General features: G+C 50.9%; 1 protein-coding gene across 1 annotated transcript; it reads left to right on the forward strand.

The window, feature by feature from the left end:
- The first annotated feature begins 13355 nt into the window (after nt 1-13355).
- On the forward strand, nt 13356-22616 carry LOC142310734 (conserved oligomeric Golgi complex subunit 8-like). The gene is made up of 4 exons (XM_075348406.1): nt 13356-13440; nt 14568-14695; nt 14777-14945; nt 22096-22616. Exons 1-4 carry the CDS (start codon nt 13356-13358, stop codon nt 22329-22331), a joined length of 618 nt encoding a protein of 205 aa, XP_075204521.1. The 3' UTR covers nt 22332-22616.
- The last annotated feature ends 3660 nt before the right edge of the window (nt 22617-26276 follow it).

The following is a 26276-nucleotide window of genomic DNA, read 5'->3' on the forward strand; positions in this document are numbered from 1 at the left end:
GGCGGCCATCACGAAGCTTGGGACTTTCCCGGTCACTAGGACTACCACCTGGGGGGACGGGTTCCACTTGGGATAGAAGAGGAGCATCACACACACACACACACCCGGCAGTCAAGTCGGGGCTTCAGTTCTGGCGACACAACACCACTTATTCTCCTTTTTCTTCTCATGGGGCCTGCGGCTTGGAGCGAGATGCTCTCGGGTCCTCCTCTCCTGAAGGGACACCCCTAGGACACTTTCTAAACATCGGTGACTTCCTCCAACTCATCCGAGGTCGACGGGGCCCAGCACGGCGGTGTCCGGTGCCTCCCGGGCAATACAAAGACTGTTAGTAAAGACACCTGGAACCGCAGCAGCCGACTCGGACTCTTATTACCGGCGCCAACAGCCACTGCCCCCCTCATTATCCTCCCCGGGGCCAAACCGTCTTACCTGCAATTACCATCTGCCCCGGAAGACAGCGACAGCAGCAGCGGCTAATCCCTGGCCACGTACCGCAGGTGGCGTTACAAAATCATTCCATCCATCCCCCCTTCTCCGTGGACACCTCGGGGTCACAAAACCAGGCAGGCCATCCGTGACATCCATCCCCCTGAACAGTGGCGTAGCTAGGGTTTCATCTAAGGGGGGGGGGGCAAAACATCTGAGTGGGCCCCTTACCAGGTCACCATGATAACTACGGTGGCACAGACTAATCGTGGGTATAGTGGAACCTCGGCAGATGACACTGATATTACCGCTATATGGTGACTATATAGTGGTAGATATCGGTGCTGCAGCACATACAAGAGGTCACAGTGCAGTTATAGATGGTGACTTACAGCCGACGTTCTTCCAGATGGAGTTGTTCACCTTTTCTGTGTTTTCCATCTGGCCCAGACCGTCATGACGACTTCTTCCAGCCACAACTCATCTACAGAAATTACAACAAAGACACATTTCACTCCTCACACTTCCGACCCCGAACCCCATCTAATCCCAACCTGCACAAACTCCGCCTCCTGCCGTCACCCCAATACTGAGCCGCTGCTGCCGTGTGTCCCCCTATTACTGCACCTGCTGTGTGCACAAACACCGACTCCTCGTACTGCCACACATAGTATTGCCACCACTGTGCCCCCACATAATAATGCCCCCACTGTGCCCCCACATAATAATGCCCCCACATAATAATGCCACCACTGTGCCCCCCACATATTAATGCCACCACTGTGCCCCCACATAATTATGCCACCACTGTGCCCCCACATAATAATGCCACGACTGTGCATCCACATAATAATGCCACCACTGTGCCTCCACATAATAATGCCACCACTGTGCCCCCCACATAATAATGCCACCACTGTGCATCCACATAATAATGCCACCACTGTGCCCCCACATAATAATGCCACCACTGTGCCCCCACATAATGCCACCACTGTGCCTCCACATAATAATGCCCCCACTGTGCCTCCACATAATGCCACCACTGTGCCCCCACATAATAATGCCACCACTGTGCCTACACATAATAATGCCACCACTGTGCCCCCACATAATAATGCCACCACTGTGCCCCCAGATAGTAATGCCACCACTGTGCCCCCACATAATAATGCCACCACTGTGCCTCCACATAATAATGCCACCACTGTTCCCCACACATAATAATGCCACCACTGTGCCCCACATAATAATGCCACCACTGTGCCCCCACATAATAATGCCACCACTGTGCCCCCCACATAGTAATGCCACCACTGTGCCCCCACATAATAATGCCACCACTGTGCCGCCACATAATAATGCCACCACTGTGCCCCACACATAATAATGCCACCACTGTGCCCCCACATAATAATGCCACCACTGTGCCCCCACATAATAATGACACCACTGTGCCCCCACATAATTATGCCACCACTGTGCCTCCACATAATAATGCCCCCACTGTGCATCCACATAATTATGCCACCACTGTGCCCCCACATAATAATGACACCACTGTGCCCCCACATAATAATGCCACCACTGTGCCCCCACATAATAATGACACCACTGTGCCCCCACATAATAATGCCACCACTGTGCCCCCACATAATAATGCCCCCACATAATAATGCCACTTCTGTGCCTCCACATAATAATGCCACCACTGTGCCCCCCACATAATGCCACCACTATGCCCCCACATAATAATACCACCACTGTGCCTCAACATAATGCCTCCACTGCGTCCCCACATAATAATGCCACCACTGTGCCTCCACATATGCCACCACTATACCCCCACATAATGCCACCACTGTGCCCCCCACATAATGCCACCACTGTGCCCCCCACATAATAATGCCCCCACTGTGCCCCCACATAATGCCCCCACTGTGCCTACACATAATAATGCTACCACTGTGCCTCCACATAATAATGCCCCCACTGTACCCCCCACATAGTAATCCCACCACTGTGCCCCCACATAATAATGCCCCTAATGTCTAACAGCAGGTGGGGTGTGTCTCACAGCAGGTGGGGTGTGTCTCACAGCAGCTGGGGGGTGTCTCACAGCAGCTGGGGGGTGTCTCACAGCAGCTGGGGGGGTGTCTCACAGCAGCTGGGGGGTGTCTCACAGCAGGTGGGGGGGTGTCTCACAGCAGGTGGGGGTGGGTGTCTCACAGCAGGTGGGGGTGGGTGTCTCACAGCAGGTGGGGGGGTGTGTCTCACAGCAGGTGGGGGTGTGTGTCTCAAAACAGGTGGGGGTGGGGTCACAACAGGTGAGGGGTGGGGTCACAACATGTGGGGGTGGGGTCACAACAGGTGGGGGAGGGATCACAGCAGGTGGGGGTGGGATCACAGCAGGTGGGGGTCACAGCGGGTGGGGGTCACAGCGGGTGGGGGTCACAGCAGATGGAGGAAGGTGAGAGGTGGGGGAGGGGCAGCAGATGAGGGAGGAAGGCAGCGGCTTATGGGGGAGGGGGTGGCAGATGGAGGGGATGCAGCAGATGGGTTCAGTGCTGCTGGATCAGGGGCAGTGACTGCTGCAGCTGGCGGCTGATGGGTGGGGGCTGGGTAATGGCGGCGGTTGATGGGTGGGGGCTGGGGTAATGGCGGCGGCTGAAAGGAGACAGTGTCTTTAAACTTACCGATCGCTCTCCTCACCTTCCACGGACGCTGGAGTGAAGCTGAGGGGAGTGGTCACCGGCACCAGATCCACAGTGATTGGACAGATCGGTCACAAGGCCGATCTCTCCAATCAGAGCTGGGGGCGGGTGAAGCTGAGGTCACCCAGCTCCAGCCGATGATCGGTGCTACAGCTGCACTGATCAGGGCTGGATTTTAATGTTTCAGCCATTTTCAATGGTTGGAACATTACAGTGGCTGTGATTGGCTGACGAACGCCGCCCAGCCAATCACAGCCTCCTTGGGTTCGGGGAGGAGACACCACCCCTCCAGAGGTCAGGCAGAGGGCCCCTCCTCCCCGAATCTAAGGTATTTGCAGCGATCGCAGCCACCGGGGCCACGATCTCGCCATGACGTACTGGGTACGTCATGGGTCCTTAAGAACCAGGAAGCTATGATGTACCCAGTACGTTTTCAGGCTCTAGGGGCCTGCTCCCGCTTGGGGCCCCTGTGCAATTGCATGTGCTGGCAGTGCAACGCCCCCGCCCCCTGCCCATGGGACCCGGGGAGCAGAGGAATGAAAGGGGAGGGGCCCGGGCTGTCAGCGTGTCCGGGCCCCGCCTCCTGCTCGACCAGCCCGCCCTGCGAAGTGTACTGTCAACGTCCCCTGCGCTGGGGCCCGGGGAGCACAGGAAGGAAAGGGGAGGGGCCTGTCAGCGTGTCCGGGCCCCGCCTCCTGCCTGCTGCTCACCGGCCCGCTACAGGAGTTCTACTAGTAATGCCCTGATGGCGGCCCTGCCGCAGGGGTTAACTATATCGGCGCGCGCTGTGCACGCTGATATAGTTAACCCGTTAACGACCCGTGACGTACTGGGTACGTCATGGATCGTGTGCCGTTAAGCCCCGCCCCCTGCCGCGGGCAGGCGGCGATCCGTGCACATATCAGCTGTTTTCAACAGGTGACATGTGTGCCTGCTAGCCGCGGATGGGATCGCTTCCACCCGTGGCCATTAACCCCTTACATATCGCTGCCAAAATCTGGCAGCGATATGTATATGCGCGCCGCCATGACAGTCACTTACCCCGCCCCACCGGAAGTCACGTGGCATGATCACGTGACTTTCTGTGGTTGCCATGGTAGCACAGGGTCATGTGATGACGCCTGTAGCTACCATGACTCACTTCCTCTCAATGCCGGAATACAGCTGTCACGCTCCCCGGGTCCTCGGCTCCCCTCCCCGGGTCCTCTGCTCCGCTCCCCGGGTCCTCAGCTCCACTCCCCGGCTCACCTGCCCTGCTCCCCGCTCTCCAACCTCCGGTGCCCGTCCTTCCCAGGCCCCCTGGTCTCCGCTCCCGGCGCCCGACGGCTTCCCAGGTCCTGGCCGGCTCCCCTGCGTCCTCCTCTCAGCTTCCTTCCCTGGCTTCTGGCACCCGCGCCGCGCGCACGCGCATTAGGGCGCGCGCGCGGTCACTGACCCTTTCTTAAAGGGCCAGTGTCAAATTACAGGAAATGATGCACATAGGCACAGGGTATATAGGGGGTTAATGTCCAAGGGAGCGGGGCCTGTTCTTCGTGTTTTCCCAAGCTAGGAGTCAGGTCTCCTTGTGTTTTGTGAGATACTTACCTCTCTATCTTCTAGAGCCGATCCTGCATCGCCATCCGGTTCTGCGGTACCTCGAACCCCGAACACTGTCCATCTGCCATCCTGACAGTCCGTACCATCTCGGATCCCTGCGGTGACCCGTCATCTCGCTCCAACGGTTCCGGACCCTGCCTGACACCATCACGGCTTCCGAACCTGAGCTCCGTCACCCGGACCACCATCAGTGACCTCGTGGTCCCAGGGACTTCTCCATTTTCTCCCAGTGCACGGACTGTCCTGCTACCTACAGTGCTCCGGCTACCGGACTCCTGTCCCTCATCCGGGAGTTCGGCCCAGTGGATCCACCTCCAGGGTCTACCCGTCCATCTGGCCCTAACAACAGCTCTGTAGCTGAGATCTGCAGATAGTGCAGAGCGATCGGATTGCTGATAGCTATAGCCCCTGTGAGACTGTGACCGGGGTTATCTATGACGGCCGGTATGTCTCGCCCCGGTTGTGCTCACTCTATGATAATCCACTATAGGGTTAATGCTGTTTTCCCTACAGGCTGAAGGGAGGGATAAATAGATTCAGGAACAAGGGCAGGTGTGCCGGGTGTGAGGGAGTGATCACATCTCCCTGAGTTCTCTGCCGGAAAGGCACCTATGTACTATTATGGACTTTTTCTTTGGAATAAACTGTGTGCTGTGAACCTTGGTGCCTGGATCCTGTGTCTTCTGCAGCGCAGCCGACGACGCTACCTCACATATGGTGGAGAATGCGGGCATGACAGCCGGTGAGGTGTAGCATTCATCCCTGGTGACCCAGCTGCGCATGTCCTGGATTCGAGCGGCTATACTACAGCCCAAACCCGGCGACGCCATGGAGGACATAATAAAGCATTTGGCTCAGGCTAATGCACAGCAGCAACAGGCTAATGCACAGCAGCTACAAACCAATGCACACCTGCTCCAATCCTTGCAAGTGCAGGAAAAAAAATTCCAAGAACAGATGGATCAGGCCAATGCACGTCAGCAGCAAGCCTTGCAATTGCAGGAAAAAAGGCACCAAGAACAGATGGTTCTCCTGGCCAAGTCGATCCGTGCCGGACCGGCAGCAACAACCCAGGGACCGGGTGACGACGGCAGCGTCCGGAAAGCGGTGAGACAAGCGTTGCAAAAGATGACCCCGGGTGATGATGTGGAAGCGTTCCTGGCGGTGTTTGAACGGGTGGCCGAGCGGGAAAAGCTGCCGACCCCGCAGTGGGCTGAGGTATTGTCACCTTATCTAACGGGGGAACCCCAAAAAGCATACCTGGACCTCTGTACCGAGGACGCCATTGACTATGTGACCCTGAAAGCCGAAATACTGGCTCGGTTGGGGGTGAATACCTATGTACGGGCTCAGCGGGTAAATCAGTGGTTCTATGAGGAAGCCAAACCCGTACGCTCCCAGGCCTATGACTTGTTACATCTTGTAAAAAAGTGGTTGCAGCCTGACACTCTGAGCCCGGCGCAAATGGTGGAAAGGGTAGTAGTGGATCGTTTTGTGCGCACTTTACCCGTCACCGTTCAACGGTGGGTCGGACAGGGTGACCCGAGTACCCTGGACCAATTAGTGTCCCTGGTAGAGCGGCATGTGGCTACGCAGGACTTGATACGGGACACTGAGACTTTGCGTACCGCCCGTCGGTCCGGCCCCTCCAAGCCTAGGGCCAAGGACCCACCGCTGACACCGGTGAGGGAGTCCGCTACCGTCCCGTCTGAAGCCGCACCCTCCGTCCCTGAGGTCCGGAAAACTATGTACCCTAAACGACAACTCGTCAAGGGGGTGTCCTTCCCTATTAGATGTTGGCGGTGCCAGCGGGTGGGACATATGGAAGCCCAGTGTCCACTCACCACGGAGCCCATGGATTGTGGGGTTACCCGGCGGGGTTCAATGTATGCTCAGGTGGTGTGTACCGCTGACCTGGTCTACCCAGAGACTGAGCCCCACTTGTGCCAAATTCAGGTGAATGGATGTCCGGTTACAGGCTTGTTGGATTCCGGAAGCTTAGTGACCCTCGTGCGATCAACCCTAAGGGCTAAAGTAAAGGCCACCGGACGTACCGTGGGGGTGGTTTGCATACATGGGGACCGCCGAGACTATCCCACGGGGATAGTCACCATCACAGCACCTTGCGGTCAGGTGCAACATGAGGTGGGACTTATTAATACTCTTCCCTATGATGTGATCCTAGGAAGGGATCTGCCCTATTTTTGGACTTTATGGAAGGGACCTCCTAAGTCCCCTCAGATATTGGTCAGTCCGGGACCTGAGCCCTACAATCCTGAATCCGGGACGCCTGCCGTAGGGGTCCCCATGATAGGGACAGGATGTGAACCTGATAGGTCGCCCCTAGAGGTATTGGCAGGAGAGGCTGAGACGGTCGAGCCCATCCCGGAGTTGGAGGCGTCCCCGGATACGTTTGGGACAGCCCAACTCCAGGACCCTACATTAATACATGCCCGGAGTCGGGTGACAGTAGTTGACGGGGTGGCACAACTGCCTGGTGCCCAGGTAAGATACCCCCATTTCGCTCTTAAGCAGGATTTACTCTACCGGGTAGATGAAATACGGGGCGTAGGGGTAGAGCAGTTGGTGGTGCCCCAGCCGTATCGCCGGCGGGTCCTCGACTTGGCTCATAAACACCTGATGAGTGGTCACCTAGGGGTCAAGAAAACGCAGGAGCGAATATTGCAAAGGTTCTATTGGCCCGGGGTCTTTGGGGAGGTAAAACGGTTCTGCGAAACCTGCCCGGAGTGTCAGCTTACCGCACCCCTGACCCACTTTCGCAGTCCGTTGGTACCGTTACCCATTATAGAAGTCCCTTTTGAACGGATAGGGATGGATCTGGTGGGGCCCCTCGTAAAGTCTGCTCGAGGGCACCAGCATATCCTAGTGATCGTTGACTATGCCACCCGGTATCCAGAGGCGATACCTCTGAGACATACTGCAGCCAAGCTTATAGCTCGGGAGTTGTTTGCTGTGTTCTGCCGGGTGGGGTTGCCCAAGGAGATCCTTACGGATCAGGGGACCCCATTCATGTCTAAAGTGACCAAAGAGCTATGCCGGCTACTCCAGATCAAGCAGTTGCGTACGTCTGTGTATCATCCTCAGACGGATGGTTTAGTGGAACGATTCAATAAAACCCTGAAAACCATGCTCAAAAGGGTGATTTCCAAAGACGGGAAAGACTGGGATATGATGCTTCCCTATTTGATGTTTGCCATACGAGAGGTGCCACAGGCATCCACGGGGTTTTCGCCTTTTGAATTGTTATACGGGCGACATCCCCGGGGATTGTTGGACCTGGCAAAAGAAACCTGGGAGCAGGAGCCCACCCCCCATAAAAGTGTGATTGAACACATTTTGGGTATGCAGAACCGCATAAGCGCGGTCATGCCAATTGTGAAGGAGCATTTACAGGAGGCTCAGGCCGCGCAAAGCAGCCGCTACAATAGACAAGCCACCGTGCGGACCTTTAATCCCGGGGATCGGGTGTTGGTATTGATTCCCACGGCAGAGAGTAAATTCCTGGCTCAGTGGCAAGGCCCCTACGAGATAAAGGAAAGAGTCGGGGTGGTTAACTATAAAGTGTTGCAGCCCGGTAGGCGGAAACCTGAACAAATATACCATGTCAACCTATTAAAACCTTGGCAGGAACGGGAAAACCTGATGGCTGTTTTTTCCCCACCTCCCTCCTCTTCGGGTCGTTCACATCCGGCTCCAGCGACCTCCGGAGAGGACGAACCGGAAGTAAGGATTGGAGAAGCCCTCACCAAGACACAGAGGCGAGAGGCCAGACGGTTGGTTCAGCAGAACCCCGATGTCTTCTCCGAGCTGCCCGGTAGGACCAGTCTGATACGACATGATATTGTCACCGAGCCCCACCTGAAGGTACGCCTGAAGTCATACCGGGTACCGGAGGCTCGACGACAAGCCATATCAGAGGAAGTAAAGTCAATGTTACGCCTGGGGGTCATCGAAAAATCCCGGAGTGAATGGGCTAGTCCGATTGTCCTAATACCAAAACCCGATGGCTCCTTAAGGTTCTGCAATGACTTTAGGAGATTGAACGAAATATCCAAGTTTGATCTCTACCCCATGCCCCGGGTGGATGAGCTGATTGATAGGCTGGGACAGGCGCGATATTTTACCACGCTCGACCTGACCAAGGGGTACTGGCAGGTGCCACTAACGGAGTCCGCCAAGGAGAAAACCGCTTTTGTTACGCCGGAGGGTCTCTTCCACTATGTTGTCTTGCCTTTTGGGTTACATGGCGCTCCGGCCACGTTCCAGAGGTTGATGGACTTAGTGCTGGAACCCCACCAGGCGTATGCATCAGCGTACCTTGATGACATCATTATTTACAGCTCCGATTGGCAGACCCACTTGAAACAGGTACAAGCGGTGGTGGACGCGCTTCGAACAGCCGGATTGACAGTCAATCCCAAGAAATGTGCGTTGGGACTCACGGAAGCCCGCTACTTGGGCTACGTAATAGGCCAAGGAGTGATTAAGCCCCAAATTAACAAAGTTGAGGCGATCCAGAAGTGGCCTAGACCCCTGACCACGAAGCAGGTTAGGGCCTTCCTGGGTATCGTGGGGTACTACAGGAGGTTTGTAAAAGATTTTGCGGGACTATCAGCCCCCTTGACGGACCTTCTCAAAGGCAAGAAGTCCGTCATGGTGCACTGGACTCCGCAGGCCGAGGACTCCTTCCGGGCCCTGAAGGGGGTCCTGTGCGGACAGCCCGTTCTTGTAAACCCTGATTTCCGGAAAGAGTTCATAGTACAGACTGACGCCTCGGAGGTCGGCCTGGGGGCAGTGCTGTCTCAGGTGGTTCAGGGGGTGGAACACCCCGTCACCTTCTTAAGTAGGAAGCTCACCCCTCCCGAGCGGAATTATAGCGTAGTGGAGAAGGAGTGCCTGGCGATCAAGTGGGCCTTGGAGTCCCTACGCTATTACCTGCTGGGACGTCAGTTTCGCTTGGTGACGGATCACTCTCCACTGGTCTGGATGAGGTCCGCCAAGGAACGGAATGCCCGGGTTACCCGGTGGTTCCTTTCTCTGCAGAACTTCCGGTTTACGGTTGAACACCGGGCCGGTAGGTTGCAGGGCAACGCCGATGCCTTGTCCCGCGGCCCGTGTTTGATGGCAGGAGTTCAACCCCGTACGCTTGAACTGAGGGGGGGGGTATGTGAGACTGTGACCGGGGTTATCTATGACGGCCGGTATGTCTCGCCCCGGTTGTGCTCACTCTATGATAATCCACTATAGGGTTAATGCTGTTTTCCCTACAGGCTGAAGGGAGGGATAAATAGATTCAGGAACAAGGGCAGGTGTGCCGGGTGTGAGGGAGTGATCACATCTCCCTGAGTTCTCTGCCGGAAAGGCACCTATGTACTATTATGGACTTTTTCTTTGGAATAAACTGTGTGCTGTGAACCTTGGTGCCTGGATCCTGTGTCTTCTGCAGCGCAGCCGACGACGCTACCTCACACCCCCTAGGGCTAAAATAAAAAAAAAGTTTTAAAAAATTAAAAAAAATAAAAAAACCTAAAAGTTCAAATCACCCCCCTTTCACCCCATTGAAAATTAAAGGGTTAAAAAAATAAAAAATATATACATATTTGGTATCGCCGCGTTCAGAAATGCCCGATCTATCAAAATATAAAATCAATTAATCTGATCAGTAAACGGCGTAGTGGCAAAAAAATTCCAAACGCCGAAATTACGTTTTTTTGGTCGCCGCAAATTTTGCGCAAAATGCAATAACAGGCGATCAAAACGTAGCATCTGTGCAAAAATGGTACCGTTAAAAACGTCAGGTCGAGACGCAAAAAATAAGCCGTCACTGAGCCTCAGGTCCCAAAAAATGAGAACTCTACGGGTTTTGGAAAATGGCGCAAAACGTGCGCCACTTTTTTGGGACAAGCTTGTGAATTTTTTTTAACCCCTTAGACACAAGTAAACCTATACATGTTTGGTGTCTACAAACTCGCACTGACCTGAGGCATCACATAGATACATCAGTTTTACCATACAGTGAACACAGTGAATAAAATATCCCAAAAACTATTGTACAATCACACTTTTTTTGCAATTTTTCCGCACTTGGAATTTTTTTGCCGTTTTCCAGTACACCATATGGTAAAACTTATGGTTTCATTTAAAAGTACAACTCGTCCCGCAAAAAACAAGCCCTTACATGGCAAGATTGATGGAAAAATAAAAAAGTTACGGCTCTCGGAAGAAGGGGAGCAAAAAACAAAAACGCAAAAACGGAAGGTGCCCGGGGGCTGAATGGGTTAATGGTATCGCAGCTCCAGGTGGGCCCCCTCTGAGCACGGGGGGCCCGGGGTGGCCGCACCCTCTACCCCCCCCGCTAGCTACGCTACTGCCCCTGACCCTTCATCGGCCCGGTGACGAGTAACCCCCAGGCCCTGTGGGGTGCTCCACTGGCGTCTCCACCAGAGAAAGCACGCTGTGTCCAGACCGTGAAGGCGCCTGATGGTGGACACTCGCCCTTATAGACTTAGTGTTGTGCCCTAAAAATACAAATGTTTTACACATACACCACAATACACTATAAGATTGTGCCCACGGTCTGGACATGGTGTGTCCTGGACACATGTCCTCTCCTGTGGGGCTGTGAGTGCTCTCCGCAGGGACCACAGCGGCCGGTGCCCACAGTCAGGGTTCGGGCCACTGTGGTGTCTCTTCTATTCTTTCTATGGAGACACAGCAATAAATTAACATCCCAGGGCTCAGGAAGCCGCACCACAGGTCAGTGTTCGCTGTGAGCTGTACACGCACAGTGGGCAGAGGATTTCTACAGATCCCATCCACTGTGCTTCTGTACCGCCCTGAGAGGGGCCCGGCCGCTTCTTCCGCTTGCTCGGGCCGAGCCGCTCGAGGTCCGGGCTCGGGTTCTCGGTGGCACAAGCGCCTCCGGACCGGGGGCCACATCGCTCTTGTTAAGGGGAGGCGGTGGGGGGTGGTGGTTATGTAACGGGTCGTGACGCCACCCACGGGTCGTGGTGACGGGGAATGCACCACCGTTGCGGCTGAAGTGATGGTGAGCTCGTCCGGGATCGGTGTTGCGGCCGCAGCGGAGATGTTAGCCCCTCCGTGGGTAGGGGCGGTATGTCCCGGGGCCCGGTGGGGGACTGTAAGGGCTGATGTTGTCGTCGGGGTGCAGGGCGCAGTGCCGCGGTGTAGCGTCGTGCCCGGATGGCACTGGTGTACTCACGATTGATTCACACTCAGAGTCACTGGTAAACCAAAGTTCGGAAGTGGTCGGTCCCCGCGGCCGGCTGCTGATGTCCCCTGTGGGGTTGATGGTGGCCCCTTTTCCCGTGCACCTCTGGATGTTTGTGTTTCGGCCCCCCTGCCTCAGCAGTGGTAGCCCGCTCCCCGGCGTTGAGCTGCCGGAGGAGCCCTCGTTTGCCCGCAGGCACTGGCCTGTCGGGTGTTTGGCCCTTGGCGGTGGTGCTCACCCGGTCTCGGTGGGCTTTTGCCTTCTTTCGGGACTTTGGGTGTGGATGAACCCGTGAGGTCTGGCCAGCAATCAGTCAATTTGCCTATACTCAGTGGCGTCTAAGCTAGGACGGGGTCTGAGTACCCTCCTGTTGGTGCTCCGGTACACGGTTGATTCCCCGGTTCGGGACCCAGACCCGGTCCGTACGGTTCTGCCGGTTGCTGTACCGGTACTCCTGCAGACGGCCACCACCGTCTGCCTGCCTGACGTTCTCTAAGGGGCCCAGGCTCCTACCCGGGTCCCCGACAGCTGCTCCTCTACCCCTCACTGTCAACTCCAAACTTGTCTAACCTCTTTCTGTTTGAACTTCCTGCCCCAGGACAGTAGTCTCCTCGGTGGGCGTGCCTTTCCGCCTGACTCCGCCCACCTGGTGTGCTCTACTAGCCCTGAGGGAGGCATCAGGTCTCCCTTTCGGGTGACATGTGTGTGACCTCACAGGGGATGGGGGTGTGTGGGTTAATTACCTGATGTGTACTGTGGCTATGTGTGCAGAGAGCAGGGAGCCGGCACTGGCAGCGTGAGAGCGGGGACGCTGGTAACGAAGGTAAATATCGGGTAACCAAGGTAAGGGCTTCTTGGTTACCCAATGTTTACCGTGGTTACCAGCGTCCGCAGAAGCCGGCTCCTGCTGCCTGCACACGTAGCAGAGTACACATCGGGTTATTAACCCGATGTGTACTGTGGCTAGGTGTGCAGGGAGCCAGCGCTAAGCGGTGTGCGCTGGTAACCAAGGTAAATATCGGGTTGGTTGGCGCTGCTGGCTGGGGGCAGGTCACTGGTTGCTGGTGAGCTCACCAGCAACTCGTGTAGCCACGCTCCTGCGATCCCTGCCAGGTCAGGTTGCTGGTGGGATCGCTGGAGCGTCGCAGTGTGACATCTCACCAGCAACCTCCTAGCAACTTACCAGCGATCCCTATCAGGTTGGATCGTTGTTGGGATCGCTGGTAAGTTGTTTAGTGTGACTGGGCCTCTAGTTAACAAGAGCGGTAGAGCAATTTGTGAGCAGCTCCAGAATAGACAGAATAATTGACTTTCCAATAGACTGAACACAGGGATATTGGCACCTTCATTTTGGGGTCTACAATATGGCGTCTCCTGCTGTTTTCCAGTCTCTCCTTTCTCAGGCTTTGGGCTCTGCATTGTCTGCGGCTTTGGTGCACTGGTATCAGGGTGGGCTTTTATCTCACATATCTTTTCATATATCTCTGTAAGGCTAGTTTCACACTTGCGTTGGACGGCTTCCGTAGCATTGCGTTGTGTGACGGATGCAACGGATGCGTTGCATATAGTGGCACAACGGATGCTACAGATCGTGCAAAACAACGGAAAGCTTTTTTTTTTTTACAGTTTTACCGGCAGCAGACTATTGTGAACGATCAGCTGATCGCTCTCAATAGCCGGCGGCCGGTAGCTCAGCTGAGCGCTGTCACTTGCCGGCGGCCAGGCATGCCGGCGGGCGGGCGCTGAGCGCTGTCACTTGCCGGCGGCCGGGCATGCCGGCAGAAGGGCGGGTACTCAGCTGAGCGCTGTCACTTGCCGGCGGCCAGGCATGCCGGCAGGCGGGCGCTGAGCTGAGCACTGTCACTTGCCGGCGGCCAGGCATGCCGGCGGGCGGGCGCTCAGCTGAACGTTCGGCCACTGCGAGACAAAATAAAGTTTGTGATTTAAAAAAAGAAAAAAAAAGGATTCCGCTGCTCAAAAAAACGTTACAAGCTGCGTTCCTCGCGCTGGGCGGAAGCAACGGAGCGTCGCCCAGCGGAAGCAACGCAGGTCCTTTTGGCACAATCCGTCATCCATACAAGTCTATGGGAAACAGCGGAATCCGCTGTTTTCCAAAAGGGCGGATTGTAACGGAAGGCAGCGATGTGTGCTGCCGCAGGAGCGACGAACCACAACGAAAAACAACCATTACCGATTTTTGAGTTTGGGACGACCTCTCCATGGTGAACGATTTTCACCATTTTTGAGGTCGCTTAAGGTCGCTGGTCAGTGTCACACGCTGCGATATCGTTAATGACGCCGGATGTGCGACGATAAAACATTAACGATATCGTAGCGTGTAAAGCCCCCTTTACTCTTGTGGTGTAATCTACATTACAACGATTTGCCATTGAATACAGAAAATTCGCATGATCCTGAGACATATCTAGACAATTGTAAACAGTTGTGTACAGAGCCAGATAATTATTCCAGAAGAGTGTAGCATCATCATATCGCCTGAATCTGGACATTGCTGAGGGCTTTTTACCCCTAGTATCTCTTCCACCTATGATGCGTTGCGATTCCTTCCTTCTTAGCTCTGCACCGGTGCAGTTATCACCCATTTGTTCAGATCTTAGCTGTGGCCTTTAATGACCTGCGACTCTGCTGTCCGGTGGCTCTGACCGAAGAAGTGACCATCACCTTGCAGGACGCCTTGGAGAAGGTACAAACAGTCATTTCGAGCACTCGGTTCTTGGAGTTCTGCAGGAACGTCTCCTCTTTTTTTGTTCTGTCTCCTTCATAGGTCGTTAAATCCATCCTGACGTTCCACCGAGCCGAGGATGCTGCATTCAGCCCCCAGGAGCGGGAACTCTTTATCCAATTCTGCACTGTCTTTTTGGAGGACCTGACCCCGTATCTGAACCGCTGCTTACAGGTCCTCTTTCCTCCAGCGCAAAGAGCACAAATACTTGGTACAAACAAAAGGTTTATGTTCTAATAATAATTCCCGATCGTAAAGTACAATCTGTCCCCTGCGTTCCTCCAGAGCTGTATTCACAATTCTGGAGGGTGATGAGTTTGTCTCTGGCTGCACTACCTGCTTGTTCAGTGTCTATACAGAGATGGATGGAATGAGAAGAATTGTTTTTCATCTATTCAGGCAAAAGAAAATGAATTCTGCCAGAATGTGGAGTTGCAGATAGCGTGTTATTTTTAGGATTCACCATTGTCAATAGAAATCAGCAGAAGTGTGAATATAGCACTGAAGTATAATACAGCTTTACAAGTCAGAGTCACTGTAAGATGAGTAATTTATATGCACAGTGACTCCACCAGCAGAATAGTGAGTGCAGCTCTGGAGTATAATACAATATCTGTAATGTATGTACACAGTGACTGCAGCGGCAGAATAGTGAGTGCAGCTCTGAAGTATAATACAGGATCTGTAATGTATGTACACAGTGACTGCACCAGCAGAATAGTGAGTGCAGCTCTGGAGTATAACAGAGGATCTGTAATGTATGTACACAGTGACTGCACCAGCAGAATAGTGAGTGCAGCTCTGGCGTATAATATAGGATGTAACTCAGGATCGGTAAGGTAATGTAATGTACACAGTGACTCCACCAGCAGAATAGTGAGTGCAGCTCTGGAGTATAATACAGGATGTAAATCCAGATCATTGCAGGATAAGTAATCTAATGTACGTACACAGTGATAATACAGGAGGTAACTCATGAACAGTACAAGATATGTAATGTATGTACACAGTGACAGCACCAGCAGAATAGTGAGTGCAGCTCTGGAGTATAATACTGGAGGTAACTCAGGATCAGTAATGTAATGTATGTACACAGTGACTGCACCAGCAGAATAGTGAGTGCAGCTCTGGAGTATAATACTGGAGGTAACTCAGGATCAGTAATGTAATGTATGTACACAGTGACTGCACCAGCAGAATCGTGAGTGCAGCTCTGGAGTATAATACAGGAGGTAACTCAGGATCAGTAATGTACAGTTAGGTCCAGAAATATTTGGACAGTGACACAATTTTCGCGAGTTGGGCTCTGCATGCCACCACATTGGATTTGAAATGAAACCTCTACAACAGAATTCAAGTGCAGATTGTAACGTTTAATTTGAAGGTTTGAACAAAAATATCTGATAGAAATTGTAGGAATTGTCACATTTCTTTACAAACACTCCACATTTTAGGAGGTCAAAAGTAATTGGACAAATAAACCAAACCCAAACAAAATATTTTTATTTTCAATATTTTGTTGCGAATCCTTTGGAGGCAATCACTGCCTTAAGTCTGGAACCCATGGACATCACCAAACGCTGGGTTTCCTCCTTCTTAATGCTTTGCCAGGCCTTTACAGCCGCAGCCTTCAGGTCTTGCTTGTTTGTGGGTCTTTCCGTCTTAAGTCTGGATTTGAGCAAGTGAAATGCATGCTCAATTGGGTTAAGATCTGGTGATTGACTTGGCCATTGCAGAATGTTCCACTTTTTTGCACTCATGAACTCCTGGGTAGCTTTGGCTGTATGCTTGGGGTCAATGTCCATCTGTACTATGAAGCGCCGTCCTATCAACTTTGCGGCATTTGGCTGAATCTGGGCTGAAAGTATATCCCGGTACACTTCAGAATTCATCCGGCTACTCTTGTCTGCTGTTATGTCATCAATAAACACAAGTGACCCAGTGCCATTGAAAGCCATGCATGCTCATGCCATCACGTTGCCTCCACCATGTTTTACAGAGGATGTGATGTGCCTTGGATCATGTGCCGTTCCCTTTCTTCTCCACACTTTTTTCTTCCCATCATTCTGGTACAGGTTGATCTTGGTCTCATCTGTCCATAGAATACTTTTCCAGAACTGAGCTGGCTTCATGAGGTGTTTTTCAGCAAATTTAACTCTGGCCTGTCTATTTTTGGAATTGATGAATTGTTTGCATCTAGATGTGAACCCTTTGTATTTACTTTCATGGAGTCTTCTCTTTACTGTTGACTTAGAGACAGATACACATACTTCACTGAGAGTGTTCTGGACTTCAGTTGATGTTGTGAACGGGTTCTTCTTCACCAAAGAAAGTATGCGGCGATCATCCACCATTGTTGTCATCCGTGGACGCCCAGGCCTTTTTGAGTTCCTAAGCTCACCAGTCAAATCCTTTTTTCTCAGAATGTACCCGACTGTTGATTTTGCTACTCCAAGCATGTCTGCTATCTCTCTGATGGATTTTTTCTTTTTTTTTTCAGCCTCAGGATGTTCTGCTTCACCTCAATTGAGAGTTCCTTAGACCGCATGTTGTCTGGTCACAGCAACAGCTTCCAAATGCAAAACCACACACCTGTAATCAACCCCAGACCTTTTAACTACTTCATTGATTACAGGTTAACGAGGGAGACGCCTTCAGAGTTAATTGCAGCCCTTAGAGTCCCTTGTCTAATTACTTTTGGTCCCTTGAAAAAGAGGAGGCTATGCATTACAGAGCTATGATTCCTAAACCCTTTCTCCGATTTGGATGTGAAAACTCTCATATTGCAGCTGGGAGTGTGCACTTTCAGCCCATATTATATATAGAATTGTATTTCTGAACATGTTTTTGTAAACAGCTAAAATAACAAAACTTGTGTCACTGTCCAAATATTTCTGGACCTAACTGTATGTACACAGTGACTGCACCAGCCGAATCGTGAGTGCAGCTGTGGAGTATAATGCAGGATGTACTCAGGATAAGTAATGTATGTACACAGTGACTGCACCAGCCGAATCGTGAGTGCAGCTGTGGAGTATAATGCAGGAGGTAACTCAGGATCAGTAATGTATGTACACAGTGACTGCACCAGCAGAATAGTGAGTGCAGCTGTGGAGTATAATGCAGGATGTACTCAGGATCAGTAATGTAATGTATGTACACAGTGACTGCACCAGCAGAATAGTGAGTGCAGCTGTGGAGTATAATGCAGGATGTACTCAGGATCAGTAATGTATGTACACAGTGACTGCACCAGCAGAATCGTGAGTGCAGCTGTGGAGTATAATGCAGGATGTACTCAGGATAAGTAATGTAATGTATGTACACAGTGACAGATCCAGCAGAATAGTGAGTGCAGCTGTGGAGTATAGTGCAGGATGTACTCAGGATAAGTAATGTAATGTATGTACACAGTGACAGATCCAGCAGAATTGTGAGTGCAGCTGTGGAGTATAATGCAGGATGTACTCAGGATCAGTAATATATTTAGGAGAGGGGTGCTCCAAAATACCATAGCAAAAATAGGGGTGGACCCAGATTTTTCTGGAGCCCAGCCCTGTCAGCACAAACTCATTAACTTGTTATAGAAAAGAGAACAAGAGTTTTTATAGTGCAAAAGAGTAACAAAAAAATTTTTATTAGACAATAGTGGGGAAAATATCCAAACAGTCATTAAAAGCAGATAAAAACATTAATGACGGATTACCCCTACATAGGGCATGATACAAAAATTAAGATGTAATTACATGAGGCGTATGGGTAACACATACTCAGTGGTGCAGAGACAGCACGTGGGTATTATCTTAACAGTCTGCAAAAAAGCATTATGAGATCATTTTACCAAACACAATTGCTGCAGTATTCTGTACTAAACACAAAGTTTTTAGGGTATATGTATATGAGGCATACAAATATAGCACTCTCATTTATATAAAGACACCATGTAAATGATGTCTAGCATTCAGCAAAAACACTTTAAAGTCATACTGCCAAACAAGAACGCTGCGATGTAAAATCACAGCTGTGATTTAGTTCAAAATCCCACTGGAAGCCTGCACGCATAAATACCAGTGCCTGTGACGCCCAGTATCAGTCCGACCAAGTAAGGGGGGGAAGAAAACTCCGCCAGTAATTAGAGCCTCTGGAAGACCTACGTACGTTTCGATATTGAGAGTGATTAATCTTCGTCAGGGAGGAGGCAAGAAGTGTCATCCATCCCCTGTGACAGGCTTTTAAATATGCCATTGTGATTGCCGCAGACCCGGAAGTCTCGCTCGCGGCAATCACACCTGGAGCCGGACGAAATCGCGCGAGATGACGGCCATCACGTCACCATCGCGCATGCGCGGGAGCGGGGACGCGTCACCAAGGCTCCCGCGCATGCGCGCGACGCGGAGATGGCCCCAGCTGCGCGCGCACGAACGGCACCAGATGCGATCGCACGGAGACAGCCGGACATCGCAACAGAGGTAAGTATAGGCAAATCTCTCTGAGCATGAAATAATGCAACAATATTCAGAAGTTTAAGGAGAACATAACCATATCATATGAGGAAGTCCGTCTTTAATTTTTCATATGGATCAGGAGAAGTGATGAATCCCACAGGGCGGGCATATGGTCATTTTCTAGGTCCTATTAATAAAGAGGATACGCATAAATAAATAAGCCTGAACAATAGGGAGGGATGCACAAAAATTGAGGCAAGTTAAAAACAAATAAAATCATTAAATAAAAAGACAGAGGATACAGGTGAGAGAGCAAATGGCAATTTCACAATGAGGATAGGCATAATCAAATAACAAATAAGATGAAAATGTATGCATAGCGCATATATAATATATGCATAAACGTGACCATAAGAAACACAAAATCAAGTGACACCCAGGAGAAAAAGAAGCTATACAAAGTCAGAGAAGTATCATGACTATAAGAAGGGGGCATAACTCACTGATTCATTTAGGCCCTTGGGAGCCAGTGTGTCCAGGGTCACTATCCACTTGGTCTCACACTGCGCCAAGCGTTTCTTAAGATCGCCACCTCTGATCCCCCCGTTACTACATCAATCCCCCTTATCTTCAACTTTGAGGGGTCACAGGAGTGGTATGATCTGAAATGCCTGGGCAGTGTTTTGAGTGTTGTAAGGTCCTCCTCCGTCTTGGCTGCAGCAATGTCCCTCACGTGCTCCCTGATCCTAATGCGGAGTTCCCTGGAGGTGAGTCCCACATAGGTCAGGGGGCACGTGCATGTCGCGAAATATACCACATGTGTGGTTGCACACGTGATGTAATGTTTGATATTATAAATTTTCTGTCCATTAGATGAGCAGAATGTATGACTACGGAGGACATTGCAGCACGCCACACAGTGGCCACAAGGAAAACAACCCTGTAGAGGACCGTGAGAACCAAAAAGATTAACTCGGGGTGGAACATAGTGGCTCTGGACCAGCATGTCCCTCAAATTCCTTGCTCTCCTAGATGTCATAAGGGGGTCCTGGGTGAGCACACTAGCCAGAGTTGGATCAGTCATCAAAACCGGCCAGTGTTTCTTCAGAATCTGACGTATGGTCCCCCATTCCTGGCTGTGTGTTCCAATGAACCGCACCGCGGCATCGCGTTGTGCCGACTTCTTCGGGGTATCAGTGAGCAGTTGCAACCGGGGGGTCATTTTGGCCCGATTATAACCCGCCCTGATGCTTCTACCACTGTAGCCCCTCTCCCGGAAACGATCCAGGAGGTCAGCCGACTGGGCTTCGAAGCTATCATTGGAGGAGCAAATCCGCCTCATCCTCAGATATTGTCCGGTAGGAATGGCACGAATTGTTGATGGATTATGATCCGATGTAGCATGTAATAGAGCGTTTACGGAAGTCGTCTTCCGAAAGACGTCCGTCTGGATCAATCCCCTCTGATCCACCTTAATCAAGATGTCGAGGAAGTCTATCCTATGTCTACTACTTTTGTAAGTGAGCTTGATGTTAAAGTCATTGATGTTTAATTGTCTCATGAATAAGTCCAGCTGCTCAGCTGTGCCCTGCCACACAAACAGTTTGATCTTATCATTTTCATCTTATTTGTTATTTGATTATGCCTATCCTCATTGTGAAATTGCCATTTGCTCTCTCACCTGTATCCTCTGTCTTTTTATTTAATGATTTTATTTGTTTTTAACTTGCCTCAATTTTTGTGCATCCCTCCCTATTGTTCAGGCTTATTTATTTATGCGTATCCTCTTTATTAATAGGACCTAGAAAATGACCATATGCCCGCCCTGTGGGATTCATCACTTCTCCTGATCCATATGAAAAATTAAAGACGGACTTCCTCATATGATATGGTTATGTTCTCCTTAAACTTCTGAATATTGTTGCATTATTTCATGCTCAGAGAGATTTGCCTATACTTACCTCTGTTGCGATGTCCGGCTGTCTCCGTGCGATCGCATCTGGTGCCGTTCGTGCGCGCGCAGCTGGGGCCATCTCCGCGTCGCGCGCATGCGCGGGAGCCTTGGTGACGCGCCCCCGCTCCCGCGCATGCGCGATGGTGACGTGATGGCCGTCATCTCGCGCGATTTCGTCCGGCTCCAGGTGTGATTGCCGCGAGCGAGACTTCCGGGTCTGCGGCAATCACAATGGCATATTTAAAAGCCTGTCACAGGGGATGGATGACACTTCTTGCCTCCTCCCTGACGAAGATTAATCACTCTCAATATCGAAACGTACGTAGGTCTTCCAGAGGCTCTAATTACTGGCGGAGTTTTCTTCCCCCCCTTACTTGGTCGGACTGATACTGGGCGTCACAGGCACTGGTATTTATGCGTGCAGGCTTCCAGTGGGATTTTGAACTAAATCACAGCTGTGATTTTACATCGCAGCGTTCTTGTTTGGCAGTATGACTTTAAAGTGTTTTTGCTGAATGCTAGACATCATTTACATGGTGTCTTTATATAAATGAGAGTGCTATATTTGTATGCCTCATATACATATACCCTAAAAACTTTGTGTTTAGTACAGAATACTGCAGCAATTGTGTTTGGTAAAATGATCTCATAATGCTTTTTTGCAGACTGTTAAGATAATACCCACGTGCTGTCTCTGCACCACTGAGTATGTGTTACCCATACGCCTCATGTAATTACATCTTAATTTTTGTATCATGCCCTATGTAGGGGTAATCCGTCATTAATGTTTTTATCTGCTTTTAATGACTGTTTGGATATTTTCCCCACTATTGTCTAATAAAAATTTTTTTGTTACTCTTTTGCACTATAAAAACTCTTGTTCTCTTTTCAGTAATATATTTGCAGAGTTTTTCAGCCTTTGTAATGTGATATATTATTTTTCCTTTTTTTCCCCCTCTCAGGTGTCGCCCCCTCTCACCTCTCCCGTTACGGCAATCTGGGTTCTATCAATGTGGTTCCGCTGCATGAAGCCTTGGAGGGTTTATTACCTCAGAAGGAGCCTGACATTATCCCCACACCCGAGGCCGAGCCGGAGAAATCTCAACCATCCATAGAGAAGGCGGAAACGAAGATGAAGGAGGATGCACAGATTGTGTCCGCGGTGTCTGAGCTTCCGGCCGGAGATGACGCCCCATGACGGCCATTTTTGTGAATGAAGTCTACATTGGGGAGAGGGATGTCAATATATATATATATGGGGCCCGGGACAGACATCAGCCGTTACCTGGAGCCACAATGACTCCGACATTTACATCCGAACTCTGTCAAATCCGTCTTCATTATTGATCATACAGCGCTCGCACTTTTGGGTACTCATGGGTGTGGTGAACTCAAAGCTGCATTTTGGGAATGAGAACAGTCATCTGATTGGTTGCCAGAAGTGTGTAATATATATATGATATTCCGCTAATCAAATACCTTTTTAAAGGGGTTGTATGTATTTATAAAAATAAAAAAATACCTTTTTATTACTTCTGTCTCTTTAATTGTTTTTGGGTTTCAGTGGTCGGGTATTACTGATTCCAGTATTGTCACTTACCGGTTTGTGTGTTGCTGTTTCAATAAAATCAGTGTTTTATCAGCAGAAGATTATCACTACACTAGCTGTTTTGTGTCACCTATTCTGTGTAGCTCCACCCACATCACTGATTGGCGGTGGCTTTCTGCCTGTGAACAGTGTACACGGATAGCTGCCAATCAGTGGTTTGGGTGCGGTTATACAGAGCTCGGCATTCAGAGGGATGGTAGATCTGCAGCTGAGAAAACTGGGACTATATCAAAACTGCAAAAAGCAGCTTAGCAAGTGACACATCGCTGGAATCAGGGTCTCTGCCCCTACATCATCCTACTCTCAGATTACATAGCAACAACCTGGTGATCGATTCCTTTACCTCCAATGTTTTGTTCTGATGTCTCTCGCGTGATTCTTGTGCAGTACCCTTATGGCCTCCTTCATACGTCCATGCAAAACACTAACAGTTTGCACAGTCTGTGGTGAAGGTGTGTATGTGTGCCTGAGTGCGTCTTTTACTTGTGCTATCCCTGTGACATCTGGATAACACTCGGACAGCATTATCTGCTATACTTACCTGTCTCCAGCGCTGCTGTTAGATATGGGTCTGTGGTGACTGCAGTGAATATTCATGAGGGATAATGAGTGGGCCCGGAAGCAACAGCAGCTCCCAAGATAGGTAAGTATAAAAATTCTTTATTTTTATGTCACCTGTGTTTTCTCCGGTATTTGTCACACAAATCACATCAATGTGCGCTTCGTGTGAGGCCTGTACTGCCGGAGAAAAACAACTATGTTGCCATGTGGAGCACACGGACAAATGGTCCGTGTCAAAACACGGACGTGTGTGCAGACCCATTAAATTTAAGGGGTCTACGTGTGTCCGTGTCTACGATACGTGTGAAAACGGACGTCACACGTACCAGAGACACGGATGTATAAAGGAAGCTTTAAACAGTTACAAGGGCCGTCCACAAGATGGCCGCCTCTGCTTCCCTCATGAGCTCAGTTACTCGGTGGTGTCGGTGCCATCTACATCAGTATGTGATAAGCCTGAACACTGAGTGCCCTGAATAAGTCTCGCTTTAGGATTGTTTTGTACACGATAGTAGTTTAAAAAAACAAAACAAAACTACTAAGCAGAGGTCTGGGAAGTAGCGAGGCATTAACATATATAATACATCGAAAAGTTGCAGAATAGTCTCATATATAATATATATATAACATTTATTAGCTGTAGTACCTGGCGTTTCTCGGAATAGTGACCAAGTGTCTCTGTCACTCTCCCTATCTCCCTCTCTCACTGTCTGTCTCCCTCTGTGTGTGTGTGTGTGTGTGTGTGTGTGTGTGTGTGTGTGTCTCTCTCTCTCTGTGACTCTGTGTGTGTGTGTGTGTGTGTGTGTGTGTGTCTATTTCTCTCTGTTGTCTGTGTCTCTGTCATTCTGTGTGTCTGTGTCTCCCTCTCTGTTGTCTTTGTGTCTCTCTGTGTGTCTCTCTCTCTCTGTTGTCTGTGTCTCTCTCTGTCTGTGTCTCTCTGTGTCTCTGTGTATCTCTCTCTCTGTGACTCTGTGTGTGTGTGTGTGTGTGTGTGTGTGTCTGTCTCTCTCTCTGTTGTCTGTGTCTGTCATTCTGTGTGTGTGTGTGTGTGTCTCTCTCTCTCTCTGTATCTCTCCCTGTGTGTCTGTCTCTCTCTCCCTGTGTCTGTGTGTCTCTCTGTGTGTGTCTCTCTGTCTGTGTCTCCCTCTCTGTTGTCTTTGTGTCTCTCTGTGTATCTCTCTCTCTCTGTGACTCTGTGTGTGTGGCTCTCTTTCTGTCACTCTGTGTCTGTCTCTGTTTCTGTGTTTCTCTCTGTCTCTGTGTATCGCTCTCTGTCATTCTCTCTCTGTCATCCTCTCTCTCTCTCTGTGTGTCTGTGTCTCTCTCTGTTGTCTCTCTGTGTCTCTTTCTCTGTGTCATTCTCTCTCTCTCTGTCATTCTCTCTCTGTGTCTGTGTCTCTCTCTGTGTCTCTCTCTGTGTGTATCTCTGTGTTTCCGTGTGTGTGTGTGTGTGTGTGTGTGTGTGTCTCTCAAATCAATCATATTGGTTTTATTGGCAGGACCAGTGTTGCCAAAGCAAGAAAAAGTCTGACAGAGGAGTGGGTTAGGGCTGTGGGGATGGGGTGTCAGGGGCACAATTTGGCAAATGATGGTCCATTTGGAGGTCTTTAGTTCCCCTCATCTTATGACATGTGGTGACATATTGGGCGGCGATCTGCACCATTGATTCTTCTTCCCCCAGTAGGATGCGGAGTTTCATGTCCTCGTCCATGGATGGAAAGTCCGGGGTATGGGTGGTAAGCTTCTGGAAGTGGGAGGCCCTCACTGCTGAGTATTTGTTACAGTGCAGCAGGAAGTGCGTCTCGTCCTCCAGAGCCCCCTGCTGGCAGTGCTGGCACAGTCTGCTCTCCCGCGGCTTGTATGTCTGTCGGTGCCGCCCTGTTTCCACCTCTAGGCTGTGGGCACTCAGTCTGTACAGGCTCAGGGTCTGCCTGTCTTTGGGGTGGCGTAACCTTTCCAGATATGGGGCCAGAGTGCAGTCCCTTTGCAGTGACCGGTAGACGGTGAGTTTCTGGGCGTTCTCTAATTCACTCATCCAGTCCTCTATGTATTGCATCTTGCGGCTCTCTGAGATCTCTTTTATTTGGGCTTTTGTCAGGGTGTGTTGCTGACTTTGGCTGGACTGGCTGCCGGGGTTCCTGGCTTGCTCTGGGCTCTGGCTCAGCAGGGCTTTACAATTGTAGGAGCTGGGGTTGCTGTTCTGTATGTGTGCCTGGTGTGATAGCGCCATCTTGTGTATACTGAGCCATAAAGGGAATTGGCCCAGCTCTGCCCGACAGGCTATGTTTGAGGTGGTGCGATGGACTTGGAGGAGATATTTGCAGAACTCCAGATGGAAGTCTTCCCCCAGAGTGTGGGAGCTGGAAGATTAGGGAAGCCGGAGAGAAAAGGAGCGGGCGGAACCTCAAAGTGTGAAGCAGTCCCGGTGTAGGTCCGGGCTGTGGGTAGCCGTAGTGGGAGCCGGGTGAAGAAGATTAGCCGGGCACATCCCCACTGGAGGAGACGTCAGGGCAGGCTTTCCCCAGCTAAGGAAAACGGGAAGTCATCTGTAACTGCCGGTCTTGGAAAGAGTTGTGAAATAAAGAATGTCTTTTATTTGCATCGAATCCTGCCTGGAGAGTGTTTATACGTCGGACGACATCTGCACCACCACACTCTGCCCCACCAAGACATCTCCTGTCCCGATAGTGATGGCGGAGCCAGGGGTAAGCCTGACAGCAAGGGTCACGACTACAAGCCCCGAGGCACCCCTGGCACCCCGTTACATGTGGCGTAGTCGGCAGGATCCGGATTCTATGCAAGGGGTCCCTAACCGAGAAGATGGAGATCAAGTGGTGCCTAGGGCACAGGATCCAGATTTTCAGAGAAGGTTCCCGATCCCATGGTGGGAAGAAGAAACCGTGCCTGAGGCGTGGGACCGGGCACAAGATGGCGGCAAGATGGCCGTCGTCTTCAAGGACACAGAAAGCGCGC

Source organism: Anomaloglossus baeobatrachus, chromosome 1 (genome assembly GCF_048569485.1).
Source record: "Anomaloglossus baeobatrachus isolate aAnoBae1 chromosome 1, aAnoBae1.hap1, whole genome shotgun sequence".
In the NCBI taxonomy this organism is placed as follows: Eukaryota; Metazoa; Chordata; class Amphibia; order Anura; family Aromobatidae; genus Anomaloglossus; species Anomaloglossus baeobatrachus.